This window comes from Haliaeetus leucocephalus, unplaced genomic scaffold (assembly GCF_000737465.1).
Source record: "Haliaeetus leucocephalus isolate CR32 unplaced genomic scaffold, Haliaeetus_leucocephalus-4.0 Scaffold2, whole genome shotgun sequence".
Taxonomy (NCBI): Eukaryota; Metazoa; Chordata; class Aves; order Accipitriformes; family Accipitridae; genus Haliaeetus; species Haliaeetus leucocephalus.
The window spans coordinates 16,878,842-16,893,144 of record NW_010972438.1 but is presented as its reverse complement, the minus strand read 5'-3'; the positions used below and the strand labels follow the sequence as shown (position 1 = coordinate 16,893,144).

At 64.0% G+C, this 14,303-nt stretch overlaps 2 protein-coding genes across 3 annotated transcripts in view; one reads left to right on the top strand and one right to left on the bottom strand.

Annotated features, from left to right (window-relative positions):
- Window positions 1–3,197, top strand: part of RRP9 (ribosomal RNA processing 9, small subunit (SSU) processome component, homolog (yeast)) — a 3,497-nt gene extending 300 nt beyond the window's left edge. The window contains exons 2-15 of the mRNA XM_010573733.1: window positions 66–148; window positions 219–331; window positions 420–496; window positions 606–647; window positions 880–1,006; window positions 1,219–1,343; window positions 1,578–1,670; window positions 1,771–1,871; window positions 1,994–2,128; window positions 2,317–2,379; window positions 2,460–2,605; window positions 2,705–2,784; window positions 2,904–2,977; window positions 3,074–3,197. Of these exons, the coding sequence (XP_010572035.1) occupies window positions 66–148; window positions 219–331; window positions 420–496; window positions 606–647; window positions 880–1,006; window positions 1,219–1,343; window positions 1,578–1,670; window positions 1,771–1,871; window positions 1,994–2,128; window positions 2,317–2,379; window positions 2,460–2,605; window positions 2,705–2,784; window positions 2,904–2,977; window positions 3,074–3,197 (1,383 nt within the window). The remainder of the gene's footprint in view (window positions 1–65; window positions 149–218; window positions 332–419; window positions 497–605; window positions 648–879; window positions 1,007–1,218; window positions 1,344–1,577; window positions 1,671–1,770; window positions 1,872–1,993; window positions 2,129–2,316; window positions 2,380–2,459; window positions 2,606–2,704; window positions 2,785–2,903; window positions 2,978–3,073) is intronic.
- Window positions 3,198–4,571: 1,374 nt separating this feature from the next.
- On the bottom strand, window positions 4,572–11,461 carry GRM2 (glutamate receptor, metabotropic 2). Of its 2 annotated transcripts, none has more exons than XM_010572811.1 (5): window positions 11,003–11,461; window positions 7,843–8,680; window positions 6,064–7,127; window positions 5,112–5,286; window positions 4,572–4,645 (listed from the first exon to the last, which is right to left on the bottom strand). In XM_010572811.1, the coding sequence occupies exons 1-5, from the start codon at window positions 11,459–11,461 to the stop codon at window positions 4,572–4,574; spliced, it is 2,610 nt and encodes an 869-aa protein (XP_010571113.1). The 2 variants fall into 2 exon arrangements, with proteins under 2 accessions (XP_010571113.1, XP_010571120.1); XM_010572818.1 differs by having other exon boundaries at window positions 5,103–5,286; window positions 11,003–11,368.
- Window positions 11,462–14,303: the final 2,842 nt, after the last annotated feature.

Sequence of the window (14,303 nt, the reverse complement as noted above, 5' to 3'; positions counted from 1 at the left end):
GGGCTGCCCCGGCGGGGTCGCCGCGCCCCTCCCCGTCCCGTTGATCAGCCCGGTTCGTCCCGTAGGTCCCGGGCGCCGAGGGGAGGCCGCGGGCGGCGGCCGGCCGGCCCGTCGACGAGGAGGTGTCTAGCGACTCCGAGCCGGAGAGGTAAGGCCTGCGCCACGGGGCGGGGGGGGGATGCCGGTACCGGTGGGGGTGCTCACGCGTGTCCCCGCAGCCCGTCGTTGGGGCGGCGGCGGCGGGAGGCGGCGGAGGAGGAGGTGGAGGAGACGCCGCAGGAGAAGAAGCTGCGCCTGGCCAAGCTGTACCTGGAGCAACTCCGCCAGCACGGTGAGTCCCGCCCGGCCCCCGGTGCCGGAGCCCCGGCGGGACGGCTCCGGGAGCTGAGCCCGGCCCTCATGCACTGTCTCTGCTGCAGAGGAGGAGCGGGCGGCGGCGGAGGAGGAGGAGACCCAGCCGGCGGATCTCATCGGCGACCGGCTGAAGGAGGACGTGGTGAGCAGGGGGGCGGGCGCATCCCCTCTGTCCCGGTGGCGGCGGCGGGCTCTGCCCCTCTCCCGTGGGGCCGCGGCCGCCTCCGCTGAGCCTCCTGCTTCTTCCCCAGCTCGAGCAGAAGGGCCGGCTGCAGCGCCTGGTCGCCAAAGATGTAAGTGCCCAGCGCTGGGGGTGCCAGACCGTAAGTGCTGGCTTTGGGGGACGCTCGGGCATGGCTAGAGCTGGCACCCCGAGTTGCCGTGCCAGCTATGGGACCAGGGCCCTTCTCCCACCTGGAGTGCCAGCTGCTGGCACCCAGGAGAAGAGAGGGTGCCGTGCTCGGGTACTCCTATGCGTGGGGAAGGGGCCGGGGCAGCCAAGCACACATCCTGCTCTCCCTGCAGGTGCAGCCTCCGGATCCAGCCAGCATCCGCATGCTGCGGGGGCACCAGCTGCCCGTCACCTGCCTGGTCATCTCTCCAGATGACAGGTTCATCTTTTCTGCTTCCAAGGACGGCTCCCTCATCAAATGCAAGTGTTTCTTTGGGGCTATGACTGGCCCCCAGCCTGAGCCCCGCAGGGACCCTGCAGGAGCAGGACTGTGGGTGCTCACGGGGGTGGTTTGGCCTCCAGCCCCTCTGGGAATGTGCATGTGCATTGTTCTAGTTTCTGTGGGAGGCTTCTTGGTGCTTTCTGGAGTGGTGGGAGGGTCCCAGGGGGTGACGGTGATGCTTTTCCCATAGGGGAGGTGGAGAGCGGGAAGAGGTTGTGCGTGGTGCCCGGGGGGAAGAAGGGCACCGAGGAGCGGCACATGGGGCACGCATCCCACGTCCTCTGTATGGCCATCTCGTCAGATGGCAAGTACCTGGTACGGAGAGAGGGGTCTGGCGTTGCCGCATGGGGTGGAGAGGTGGCCGTGGGGAGTGCATCTCCTCCCAGGGTCCTGGGGGGCAGCGTCTCATGCCCAGATGTACCTTGCTGGGTTAAAGCAGCCCCTACCCCCACCAGAGTCTAGAATGGGTTTCTGGGACCCCCCAAAGAACATGGGGTGGGCCGTGGGTCCCTGAGGGGCAGGTCTCGGGCATCCCCTGTTGTTTGCCAGGCCACAGGAGACAGGAACAAGCTGATCATGATCTGGGATGCAGCCACCTGCAAGCGCCTGCACATCTTCACTGGGCACCGCGATGCCGTCTCGGTGAGTTTTGGGCATCAGCCATGATGCCTGTGGGGCTGGGCAGCCACGTCCTCCCCGGCACCCCTCACTGCTGTGCCTGTGTCTGTCCATCTGTCTGTAGGGTCTGTCCTTCCGGAAGGGCACACACCAGCTGTACAGTGCCTCCCACGACCGCTGCGTCAAGGTCTGGAATGTGGCAGAGAATGCATACGTGGAGACCCTGTAAGACCTGGGCGGGGGGGAACCCACTGACCGTGCTGCCACAGGGTTCGCCAGTGGGCCCAGGGGAGTCGTGGTAGCAGAGGGCCCTGCTTGCCACAGCACTTTGCCATCTCCTTCTCCAGGTTCGGGCACCAGGATGTCATCACGGGGCTGGACAGCCTGAGCCGGGAGTGCTGTGTGACGGCAGGGGGACGGGACGGTACCGTGCGGCTCTGGAAGATCCCGGAGGAGTCGCAGCTTGTGTTTTACGGGCACCAGTAGGTCTGGGGCGGGAGAGGGGGCTGCAGGCAGGTGGGTCCGGCTGGGGCAGCGGTGTGCGGGTACCAAGCATCACCAGGAGCCTGCCAGCACTGTGGGGATGCTGATGCCCTGGTGAGCCCTTGTCTCCTAAATAGGATCCTAAAGCACGCTCATAACTGATGGCAGTTGCCCCTTCTCTTCACAGGGGCTCCATCGACTGTATCCAGCTCATCAACGAGGAGCACATGGTGTCAGGCGCCGATGATGGGTGAGCACAGGGCCGGGGTGGTGCCTGGGGTGCGCAGGCAGTGCCCCCCTCAGCCCCCTCACCCCTTCCCTCCCTGGCAGGTCCCTAGCCCTGTGGGGGCTAACAAAAAAGAAGCCGCTGGCACTGGCCCGGCAGGCGCATGGCATGCAGGATGCCCAGGGCCTGCAGCAGCCATACTGGATCTCGGCAGTGGCCGCCCTGCGCAACAGTGACCTCCTGGCTACAGGTGTGTGGCAGCTGCTTTGGAGTGGGGGTGTAGAGGGGAGGGGTGTCCTGCTCCCTTGCCTGGGTGGGAGTGCATGGCAGTCTTCTCTCTCTGCCCCAGGCTCCCACAGCGCCAGCGTGAAGCTCTGGAAATGCGGTGAGGGATTTCGGAAGCTGGAGCCCCTCTGGGACATCCCGTTGGTATGGATGGGGAGGTGGGGGATTGGAGCTGGGCTGGGGGCATCTCTGGGCAGGGGCTCCCCTCCCTGGGCGGCAGGAGCAGGCTGCCAGAGCCCCTCACCCTGCCCTGTCCCCTCCAGGTGGGTTTTGTTAACAGCCTCAAGTTCTCTGCAGCCGGTGACTTCCTGGTGGCCGGCCTTGGACAGGAGCACCGGTACTGTCCCCCGTCCCTGGTGCCACCCAGGGGCACAGCCCCCCCTGCTCCTCCAAGGGCTCGGTGGAGGGTAGCCCTCATCTCTGTCATCTACAGGCTTGGCCGGTGGTGGAGAGTCAAAGAAGCCAAGAACAGCATCTGCATCATCCCTCTGAAGCGGAGGGCTGCAGCCCCCAGCCCCGAAGCCCGTGACAGCCTCGAAGCCCCTGACAGCTCCTAGCCCCTGGCCCCAGAGGCACTGGAGCCAGGTCACTAAACCCCTGGCCCTGGAGCTGCGCCCCGAGTCCTTTGTGCAACCATCTTCCTAGAGCCAGCAGTACGTGAGCAGGGGGTGTCACATGGCCCCCTGATCCTGCTGGCCCCCATATCATGATGTGGCTCTGCCCTCTGCGAGGGTCTGCCCCTTTCCCTCAGGTTCAGCCTGACCTGAGCTCTGGAAGAGTCTATTTTTAAAAAAAAAACCAAAACCACTTTATTTACATAAATTACAAAAAAAAAATCACACTCTTGCTCACACTAAAAATCTACTCTTAAAAACTCGGTTGGGCTCAAATATCTGGGTTCCCTTATTTGCCTTCAGCCCCTGCCGGACCCCCCTGGGCTCTGCAGGGGCCGGGGGGCCAGCGAGCACTTGCCCCGCTCCTGCCCTGTCTCCCATGAAGGGGTGAGGGGTGAGAAGCACTATGCGCAGCGAAAGGAGGGAGGGAGGGGGCTTGGGCCCAGCCTGGCAGCGCTCGGTGGCTTTCCTGGGGCCAAAAACGAGGAGAAAAAGGTGAAACTGCAAAGCGCCTGGGAAAGGGTGACGGGAAAGACCCTGCACCAGGAAAGCAGGGTGGGCGATGGGGCAGGGGCTAGAGCGGCAGCGTGTGCCGGCACGGGGCTCGGCGTGAGGGAGGAGGAGGTGCAGCGTGGCTCCGTGCAAGCAGTGGGAGTTGCAGCGTGGCTTGGCCAGAGGCAGTCAGGTCGTGCGCCACGGCTCGGTGCAAGGGACGGGGGCTGTGCACCAGGGCTCAGTGCAGGTGGCAGGGGGGGATTTGCACCAGGGCTCAGTGCAAGGGACAAGGCGGGGAGGGGTTGCACCGCAGTTTTGGTGCAGGGAATGGAGGATATGCACTACAGGTCAGTGCAAGGGACGTGCGATGTGCGCTACGGCTCAGTGCAAGGGATGGGGGGGACGTTCACCAGGGCTCAGTGCGGGGGATGTGGGGGGTGCACAACGGCTCAGTGCAGGTGACTTAGAGGGACATGCACCATGGCTCAGTGCAAGGGATGGGGGGGACGCGCGCCATGGCTCAGTGCAGGTGATGGGGGATGTACACCACGGCTCAGTTCGAGGGATTGGGGACATTCGCCATGGCTCAATGCAGGGGACAGGGGACGTGTAACGTGTCTCAGTGCAAGGGAAGGGTGACACGTACCGTGACCCAACGCATGGGATGTGTAGCTCGTGCTGAGGCAGGGGCTGAGCCTCCTGACTGCTTGTGGCACCCGAGCGGGCCATGCCATGGGCACTGCTCTCCCTGGGGAGAGAGCTGGGGTGCAACACGGCCGCGGGCACGAGCGGCAGCACCACGGCCTGGCCCCCCCCCGTCCTTCACAAGGATGACGTCGTGGAGTCCACCACCTCGCGGCCGTTGCACACCGTGGGCACGTACTGCGAGGCCGAGCCTGGCCGGGAAGGCAGCAGTCAGGGGCAGGTTGGGATCCGGCAGCAGCAACCCCCCCCCCCCCGCCAAGGCATCCCACTGTGGTGGGTGATGGGTGCCTGGGGAGCTGCATCCCCGGGGGCTGGGGTAGAGGGTGCCTGGGGTGGCCGTGTCCCCCTAGGGTGGTGACAGGCACCTGGGGCAGCTGAATCCCCCAGGTTTGGGGTGGAATGTGCTTGGGGTGGCCGTGTCCCCTCGAGGCAGCATCGGGCCCCTGGGAGCAGTAACCCCCCCAGCAGGCAGTGCTGCAGCCATGGGAGATGACAGGGATGAGCCATAGGGGACACAGCACCCTCCGTCCCCCCATTTCCAGACATACCCTACCCTGCACCCCACTTTCAGGGGCCCATGCTGGGGTGCACCGCCCCCCCCCCCACCCAGGAAAGGGGCGCTGCTCCCCAGCCCTTCCCCATCCCCACTGTGCTCACCATGGGACTGGCTGGGGCCGGCAGCCGCCACGCTGAACCGAGCAGTGCCCACGCGGTGGCTGGCCACGTTCTTCTGCGGCTGGAAGAGTATGATGTGGAGCTTGGGGGTGAAGAGGCAGCCGAGGACCACGGTGCCGCTGAGGCTCACCGAGATGCACATGGTGGTGGTCTGGACCTGGAGACAGGGGTGGGCATCAGGCGCTCTGGCCACCAGCCCTCTGCCCCGAGTGGGGCAGGATGAAGCCCTCGCTGTGGCACCGGCCATTCTTCTCATACTAAACTCAAAACATAGCGCTATACCAGCTACTAGGAAGACAATTAACTCTATCCCAGCTGAAACCAGGACAGCCCAGCACCCCCCACCCCAGTGCGCGCTCCCACCTGGGGATGCAGGTCCTCTCTGGAAGCCCCCGACTGCAGCCGCCCCCACCGAGTTCTCCGGGCCTGGCAAGAACGTGTCTGGGCACCCTTGCCAGGTGCTGCAGGGTGCACCCCATGCTCCCCAGTCCCTGGCGCTGCTGAGCTCCCCAGGGACCGTGCTGGCCCTGGGATTGGCATTCATGCCCTGGTGGGGGGGGTGGCTGGACGTGCCAGGTGCTGTCTCATGCCTTCGTGTCATGAAGCTGAATGATGGCAATCACTCCTCCATGGTCAGGGTGTCTTTGGAGGTCTCAGGGCCATTTCCTATCCTCACCCTAGCAAACAGTCTGTCAAGGGAGAGGGATGGGGGATGTCTTCTTCCCAGGACTCATTGCCCCCTCAGCCACAGCCCTTCAGCCACCCTTCACCTGGTTCCAAACACCCCAATGCAGAGGTGACCATCACCAGGTCCATGGCTGAAGACCCTTCCCCAGGCCCACACATCTCCTGGCCACAAACCCTGTGAGGCCCAAATTGCCAAGACCTCTCAGATCAAGCTCAATTAGAGCCCCCCCAAAACTCAGGCTCTTACTCGGTAGTCGCTGGAGGTCACGTAGAAGATGGGCAGGAAGGCCAGCCAGATGATGCAGGTTGTGTACATGGTGAACCCAATAAACTTGGCCTCGTTGAAGTTTTCGGGGCATTTCCGTGTCTTGAAGGCATAGACCGTGCAGAGGACAATCAAGAGGACATTGTAGGTAAGCGAAATGAGCATGTTGGAATCGCGGTTGTTGCACTTGAGGGTGACGATGTACCTCTTGTCAGGCTCAGTCTCCTTGCCCGTGCCGGGGGTTTCCACCAGCAGCCAGATGATGACGATAATCAGCTGGCAAGAGATGAGGGCCATGCAGATGACCACCTGTGATGTGGGGCTTATGAACCGGGGGCGCTGGACCCCCTCCTTCACCCCGCTGAAGATCCTGGCGATGCGATTCGTCTTGGTCAAGAGGGCCGAATAGCAGACGGCGAAGGACGTGCCCAGCCCCAGGCGTCGGAGCGTGCACACCTCAGTGGAGGGCTTTGCGATGAAGATGAAGGTCATGCTGTAGCACATGAGGACCCCAGTCAGGAGAATGTAGCAGAGCTCCCGGCCAGAGGCCTTCACGATGGGAGTGTCATTGTTCTTCATGAAGACTCCGAAAACAAAGAGAGTGGAGATAAATCCCAGGCAAGAGATAGTGACAGGACCGATGGCCCAGACGTCTTTCCAGCGGATGTACTCTTGGGGCAACTCATAGCAGCCATTCAGGGTCTCGTTGGGCCAGTAACCAAGACCGCAGTCCATGCAGGTGAACTCATCCACCAAATACTCATAGGGCTGGCAGGGGATGCAGATCCAGCAGCATATGTCTCCAGGCTGCATGCTCTTTATCTCATTCTTCTTGCAGGGATCGCTGCACTGGGACACAGGGATGGAGGTCTCGGCCCATGGGATGAGGCTGGTGTTGAGGATGAGCCCCTCAGCCCAGTAGCCCACCTTCTGATACCGATACCGCCCATCCATGTAGTGATAGTTGAAGATGTTGTAGCGCCCGATCCCATCGCCATAGCGGTCGAATCGAACAACGCTCTTGGTGTCTGCTGGCCTGAATGGCGCTGGAGGGAGGAGAAGGGGAGACGGTCACTGCCATGGGGCAAGAGGGTGCTTGCTCCTGGCATGGCGGCAGGGCTCCTTCAAGGTGTCACATCCCACCATTGCCACACGCAAATGTCCAGCCTGTTCCCTGCTTTCACTTTCATACTTGCTGCCTAGGCACATGTTAGGAGCAGGAAAGCAAAGGTGAACTACCTCCCCACGTGCCTAAGAGCTCAGCAGCCCCAGCCAGCTTTGTAGGGGCAAAGTGGGGGATTTTGCAGCCTCCGTGGCTCTCAGTGACACCTGGGCTCAGCCCAAGTCACAGAGGACATGCTTTTAATTCACCCCAAACTATGTGGGTCCCTGGTCAAGGGTATTCCTCCAGTTTAATCCCTGAAATGTGAATAAACCACAACGCTTGCAAGTGAGGTCTCCAAGAACCTATGTTCTCAGAGGGTCCCTTGTGGAGCTGGTCCCACCCAGCTGTAGCAGGATGGGGTTGGTTACACTGTGGAGCTTCTCCACACTGGGAACAGAAGGCCTGGCTGACCTCCCAAGGGTGATGGTGGGCTGTTGGCATTCTGGGACAACCACAGCCCATGGCTCCCCGGGTGTGGGCAGGCTGGAGGAATTGGAGGGTCTTGGGTCAAATTTGGATCTCCTTCCTCTTCCCTGCCCCTCCACCCATCCCTTTCCAGTTAGGCAGCCAAACCCTGTCTCCATCTCTGGACTCACCATCAAAATTAACATTGAGCATATAGTCCTTGTAGAACCTCTTGCCATTGACGGGCTTCATGGCGTCACAGAGCTTGGTGGCATTGGGGCACAGCGCCTGGTGCATGTTGTGGAGAGAGTGAGCCATGGCATAGACTGCATTGACCACGAACGTGATCTTGGACTCTGGCTCAAACTTGCCTGTCTTGAGGGAGTACCGGCTACAGTCCTGCGTGTGGAAGCTGCACTTGAACTTCTGCTCCCAAAACTCCCGAAACCAGGGATTTCGGCTGTTATTGTAGGGGTTGAGGTTACGGAAGTAGGCGGCAAACTCCTTAATGGGGTAGGCTGCCAGCTCGATGGTGATGGCTCCCTCCGCCACAGCTTCGCTCCCGGCCACCACGCTCTCTAGGGCTCCCCACCCATCACTGGCCACCCACGTGAAGGACACGTTGGCTCTCTGGGCAGCCGCCAGCAGCTCCCGGGCATCTTCGCTTCGGGTGAACAGCACAACCACTCTGGCATTGGGCTTCTGCAGCAGAGCCCGGACCACCCCGTCGTAGGTCTTCTTGTTCATGGAGCGCCCCACCTTCTCCGAGGTGGCAATGCAGATGTTGCGCATGCGGGCTTCTTGCTCAAAGGCCTCGATCCCTGTCTCCCCGTAGTCACCCTCCGAGGCCACAGTGGAGACGTAAGTCCAGTTGAAGAAGCGGAGGATCTCCGCCATGGCTTTGGCTTGGTAGAAGTCTGGCGGGACGGTGCGGGCGAAGTAGTCGTAGCGGGACTTATCACTGAGCTTGGCGCTGGTGGAGGCATAGCTGATCTGTGGGATCTGGAAGAGCCGCAGCAGGTTGGCCACCTGCATGGAGGAAGAGGAGAGGTGAGCACCTGAAGACGTGGCCCAGTGAGGGATGTTCCCCCTGGAGGACCCCTGCCCAACACCAAGTTGGGTGCTCCCAGGCACGACTGTGGGGCTGATAAGCAACCTCCCCACACCTGGAAGGTCCTAGTGGGTGGACAGATGGACGGACGGCACATTCACAGGGTTGCCTGAGCCTTCAGATATGCTCATTTCTTTTAGTTTTTTTAGTATTTCATGTACTCCTCTCTGAAATTTGGGGCTGGGGAGGGGATAAATGGATTTGTGGCAAAAGCAGAAACTCCCCTGCGGGTGATCTGTGGGAGATGCTCATGGGCAAGGAGAAAGCCGGGTGCCTGGCAGCCCCATGGCAAGGGGGGAAAGGGCCTTGGGGGCTGGGGGCCAGGGCAGAGCCCCCCCACCCAGCCCGGGGGGACCGTAGAGCCGGGCCTGGGGACCAGCGCCTGCGCATCCCACATTAGGAGCCCCAGTGAGACCGGCACCTTCCAGCAGCTCAGCAGAAGCCCTCGTTAGCTTCATAGGGGAAAAAAGCCCCGCTAATGAGGCTGTTAAAAACCCAGGCTCTTGGAGAAGCAAGGGGGGGCTCAGGCACGCCAGCGGGGCCAGTGAGCCTGCCCTCATCTCACTGCTCCCCAGGCGAGAGACGCAGCTTAATTAACGTGGACAAATGTTCTCGACGACAGTCCCCTAATGGCAAGAAGCCCCCGGAGCACAGCAATGCCGCTGCCTGGCCTCACCGCACAGCGGGAGCTGCCAGCCGGCCGTGCCACCCCAGCACTGCTCAGGCTCCCCGGCCGGCTGCCCGCCTGCTTGGGGTTGGGACGGTGCCCCCAGCCGTGGGGACATGCCGCGTCCTCCAGCAAGGGAAGGGACGAGCGGCCGCGTGGACTGGACCAGGATGCTGCCTCTATCACCCGGCCCTGGCTTCCTCCACCCCACGGCCGGGGGATACGGGGACCCCGGGGACCAGCAGATGTGGTTAGACGCACCCTGGGGACTCGTTAAATCTTAGCGAGTGCGTGGCCCACCGACAGCCCCAGGGACTCAGCTGGCCCCGCCGGCTGCCTGCATCCTCAGGGGATGCTCTTTTCCCTGCCAAAGCCGGCCCCCGGCTCCGCAGAGCCGCGGTTTTGGGGACTGAGCTGCACAGCACCTAGGGTGACAGGCGGGTCCGAGGCTCGAGGTGCCTGTTCCCGTGGGATCACTGGGGACGTGGGGGCGGTGGCCCTCTGCGCCCACCCTGCCCCGGCCGGGCAGCCCTACCGCTGAACCTCGCCGGCTGGGTTTGGGGGGGGGACAGAGGGGACGGTGTCCCCTCCTGCCGGGCAGCTCTGCCCGCTGGGAGCGGTGTCCCCACATCCCCGCCCCAGTGTCCCCCGCTGCCATTCTGACATCAGGAATGTCACCGCCATGCCCGGGGTGTGTCCCTCCACCCGGCCACCTGCCCATCCCACGGGGGACAGGACCCACGGGGCTGGAGGGGAGCCGAACCCCGCTCCCACGCCATGGTGGCCCCTGGGGACAGCCACCCACCGGGTGCCAGGGCAACCCCCCAGCAGCCACCCCCCCGCAGCACTATGCTGGTCAGGGGGGACCAGGACAGCCACGGCGCGGCTGTGGCCATCCAGGCCTGGTGGCGGGGGCAGCTGGTCCGCAGGGCGCTGGAGGTGGCCGCCCACAGCGCCTGCCGCATCCAGGCCTGGTGGCATCGCGCCGTCGCCCGTCAACGGGAGGAGCGGCGCCTGCGGGCGCTGGCGGCGTATGTCAGGCAGGAGAGGGCCAGCGTCCTTCTCCAGGCCCACGCCAGGACATGGCAGGCCAGGGACCAGTACCGGCGCTGGCAGGAGGCGGCTCGCACCATCCAGGCCCGCTGGCGGCAGCGAGGGACGCGGCAGAGTGGTGGCACTGAGGACGGCGTGGACCTGAGCATCGAGATCATCCTGGGCTGAGAAGCTGCGTTTGCTGCCACGACCCCGGGAGGGGAATAAAACCCCGTCCCTGTGTGGGACGGATCCATTGGCTCAGCTCCCCTGGCTTATGGTGGGGGGGGGGGCTCCCCGCAGACCCTGAGGGGACCTCAGCCACCATCAGGGCTGCGGCCCACACCTGGTAGCAGAGAGACGGCTGTCTCAGGTGCCAGCCTGGCATTCCCTCCCCATTGCAGAAAAGGGCACAGCATCACTGCGAGGGACGCAAGAGCATCCCTGTGCGGCATTATTGCAACGCAGCCGGGGTTTTACCTCCCTCCCAATTTCTGCCGACCCCCCAGCCCCATGCGAGCCCTTCTTGCCCAGGGGGTACCTGGATGGAAACATCGCTGTAGGAGCCCCCGATGACGCCAGTGATGGCAGTGGGCACGTCATCGTGGACGGCGTAGGAGCCATCGGGGCAGATGTGCTCGGAGCCATCCACCCTGGTGAGGGAGGCACGGACAAAGTCGAGGGACTGCTCGAGGGCGTAGGTGTCCTTGGAGCAGGTGTCAAGGATGTGGGCGCCCAGCTTCACCCCTGGCAGGATGCTCCCGTCCTTGTTGATCTCGTCCAGGGCGAAGAGCATGGCCTCCAGGCGCTGGATGCCCCGGTGCTCGTTGATCTTGCCGCAGTCTTCGCTCCCCACTCCTTTCTCATGGACGGGGAAGAGGCCCCCAATCACCAGGTCCCCATCCATGCTGATCTCCTTCTTGCCAGCCATGCCATGCCCGGCGGCCAGGCAGGTGGCCAGGCGCATCAGCCACAGCCAGGCGGCCAAGGGGACCGCCATGGGGTGCGCCAGTGCCGGCCGGGGGACCCGGGCCACCCCGTGTCACCCGCTGCCACCCGTCAAGGTGAGGGCAGGCAGTCCCCAGGCATCGGGCGGCGGGGGGTGGCGCAGCGTGGTGTCAGCGTGAGGGGGGGTCGTGCCGCCTTGGCAGAGCCCTCGGCACCTGGAAAAGCAAAGAGAAAAGCCGCTGGGTCTGGTGAGCCAGGGCATGAGCCTGCCTGTGCCCCCCACCCCAGAGCCCCTCCACATGGGGTGCCCTTAGGAAGGACCCACCACAGAAGGGCGAGCTGAGCAGATGCGACAGCTTCTGCAGTGACCGTGGACACCCAGGACACCTGCAAGTGACGCAGACCCCAGGGGACAAGCAGGGCTCCAAGGACCCACCCCCCCACACATTCCCTGGGATACACGGGTATGGGCAGGGGGGGCATAGAGCTGGCTCCTGCAGCAGCACTGGGCAGAGCAGCCTGCTGGGGGGCAGCCTGCCGACCCCTAAAACATCAGGGAGGGGGAAAGGAGCCAGGGAGATCACCTGGGGCAGGGAGCCTGGGCTGAGCAGGCAGAGCCAACGCCGGCTCCGAGCCGAGCCCCCGACCCGTGCAGCAGCAGCAGGGATGCCAACAGCTACCGACCTCCAGCCAAGAGCGCTGCCAAAAGCAGCCAGCCATGAGCCTGCCGTGCCCGCAGCACCCAGCACCCAACCACCACTGTATTTTAATCCCCATCCCCACCCCCAGAGCCCACCTGCCCTGCTGTTGCCCCCACTGCTGCCCGTGGCACCGGGGCCGGAGCGGGGACGCGCCGCCGGCTTCATCCCCCCGCAGCGATGCGCGGGGCGGGCTCCGGCGGCCGCGGTGATTTCGAGTCTGTTCTCTCACCACCGCCCCTTCCTTCCCCGTATACTAAATTCAGAGATTTCAGTAAAAGTAAGAGCCAGGTTTGCTGACTCCCTCTGCAGAAAGCACGGAGGCGCGGGGGAATCAAAGGCTTTTGCAGCAGGCAGGCCTTTTTTTGGCAGGAGATGCAGTCCCCTCAGAGATCAGTTGTCTTTTCCCAAACCACGGGAGAGATTTGTTCCCCATTTGAAGCCAACTGCTGAAATCCCACAGGGCTGGCGTTTCAAGGGCTGTGGGAGAAGGAGACCCCCTGACAGCCCAGAAAACTCAGGCTGCTCCAGCACGGGAAGCTGCCGGTGCCGTGGTGGGTCCTGGGGCTCACCCACAGCCCAGCAGAGCGGGGTGCTCGTGGGGGCACTTGAGGTGGGAGGGCGATGCCAGAGACTGCTGGCCCCCCTGCAGCCCCTCGCAGCCGTTACCGAGTCCACTGTCCCTGAGCAGGAGCAGGGCACCCCTCGATGCCCCCATGGTGCTCCCAGACAGGTGGTGCCCGTGGCTGGAGAAGCCCTCCGGCAAGCAGCCGGAGCTGGCGGTGATGCCCAGAGGGATGCGGGCAGCAGTGTGCCATGGGGCGTAATGGGGTGGGGAGGTGGGATGCAGGCAGACCTCCTCCTCTGTGCCCCAAAGTGCCTGTCCCCCAAGTGCTGCCCACCTGTGATGAGCCCCCAGCTGCCTCAGGGCATCTCCTGCCTGACCCCCTAATTTGAAGGTGTTTGGGGAAGAGGCTGAGGAAGGCTCCTTGCCTTATTTCAGGCAGTGAATGCTTTTGAGGGACCCAGGGTTTCCTCAAGCAGGAAAGAGGCCACGGGCAAATGGATTATTGATGGACCCCATCGGTGGCAGGCTGAGCCTGGCACAGGGGTCCGGCAGCACTGGGAGCCCACCTCCTTGGGGTCTTCTGGGGCAGCTGACAGGACCTGCCAGATGAAAGGCACCTTCAGACAAAGCTCTCCCAAAAGGGCAAACCATCACCCACCCTGCAGTGAGCCCCGAGGGACACCGTGAGCAGGGCTGCGGCCATCCCTGCAGCTGCTCAGCTGGGTTGGCATGGTGCTGGCAGGAGGACAGCCCCGTGGGAACATCTGGAGAACATCTGGGGAAGAGAAAGCACCCGGCAGGGCAGAGCCAAGTCCAGACCGATGGCCGCGGTGCGGCGGGAAGGCTCCTGCTGGCTGCTGGCAGCCTCCACTCCCAAAATCATCAGCAAGTAGGATGGGTGAGAAGGTGCCATAGCTCCTATGTGCCCCGAGCGCTTCCCACCCACACCCTGCCGAGAGACCTGACCCTCTCCGACACCAGCACCCTTAGGGCTGGCGTGGGGCGTGTGTGGAAGCAGCAGTGCTGGGAGGGTGCAGGGTGAGCCCGGCTTGCGCAAAGCTGCCATCGTCATCTCCCCCAGGGGTCTCCCCGCGAGTCCAGCTGCCACTGAGCTCTGCCAGGACCCCCACGCCTCCGTTCTGCCCCCACGGCCTGCGAGCCCCAGTGCCCCGTGGGACCGAAGCGCCTTCCCCAGGGTCTCACCCCATCGCGCTCCACCACCGCGGCCGTTCGGCTGCTCCTGCCCAGCCTGGGGGGAGCACGGGGCGTCGGGGAGGCGAAGGCGAGAGGAGCTGGCACAGCCCTGGCCCGTGTGCCCCAGCAGTGAGGCGGGAGAGGAGGAGGCTGCCTGCCCCTCCGCAGCCCCCCGAGGGGTCACGGGCTCGGCCAATCCACCCCAGATCCCATCCCAAATCCACCCTGGGGTCCGGCTGCGCCGGCAGCTCCCCCCTCCCCCTAAAGCCACTGCTCTCCCCTGCCGGGGTCAGCCGGAGAAGGGACCCGGGGGGACGGCAGCAGGGGCGAGGCGGGGGGGAGGGCTGTCCCCACCGTACCGGGCGGTCGCCCCCAGTTCCCTGCCCCGGGGCCGGGGGGGCTGCAGCGGCAGGGGTCCGCCCGGGGCCCCCCGC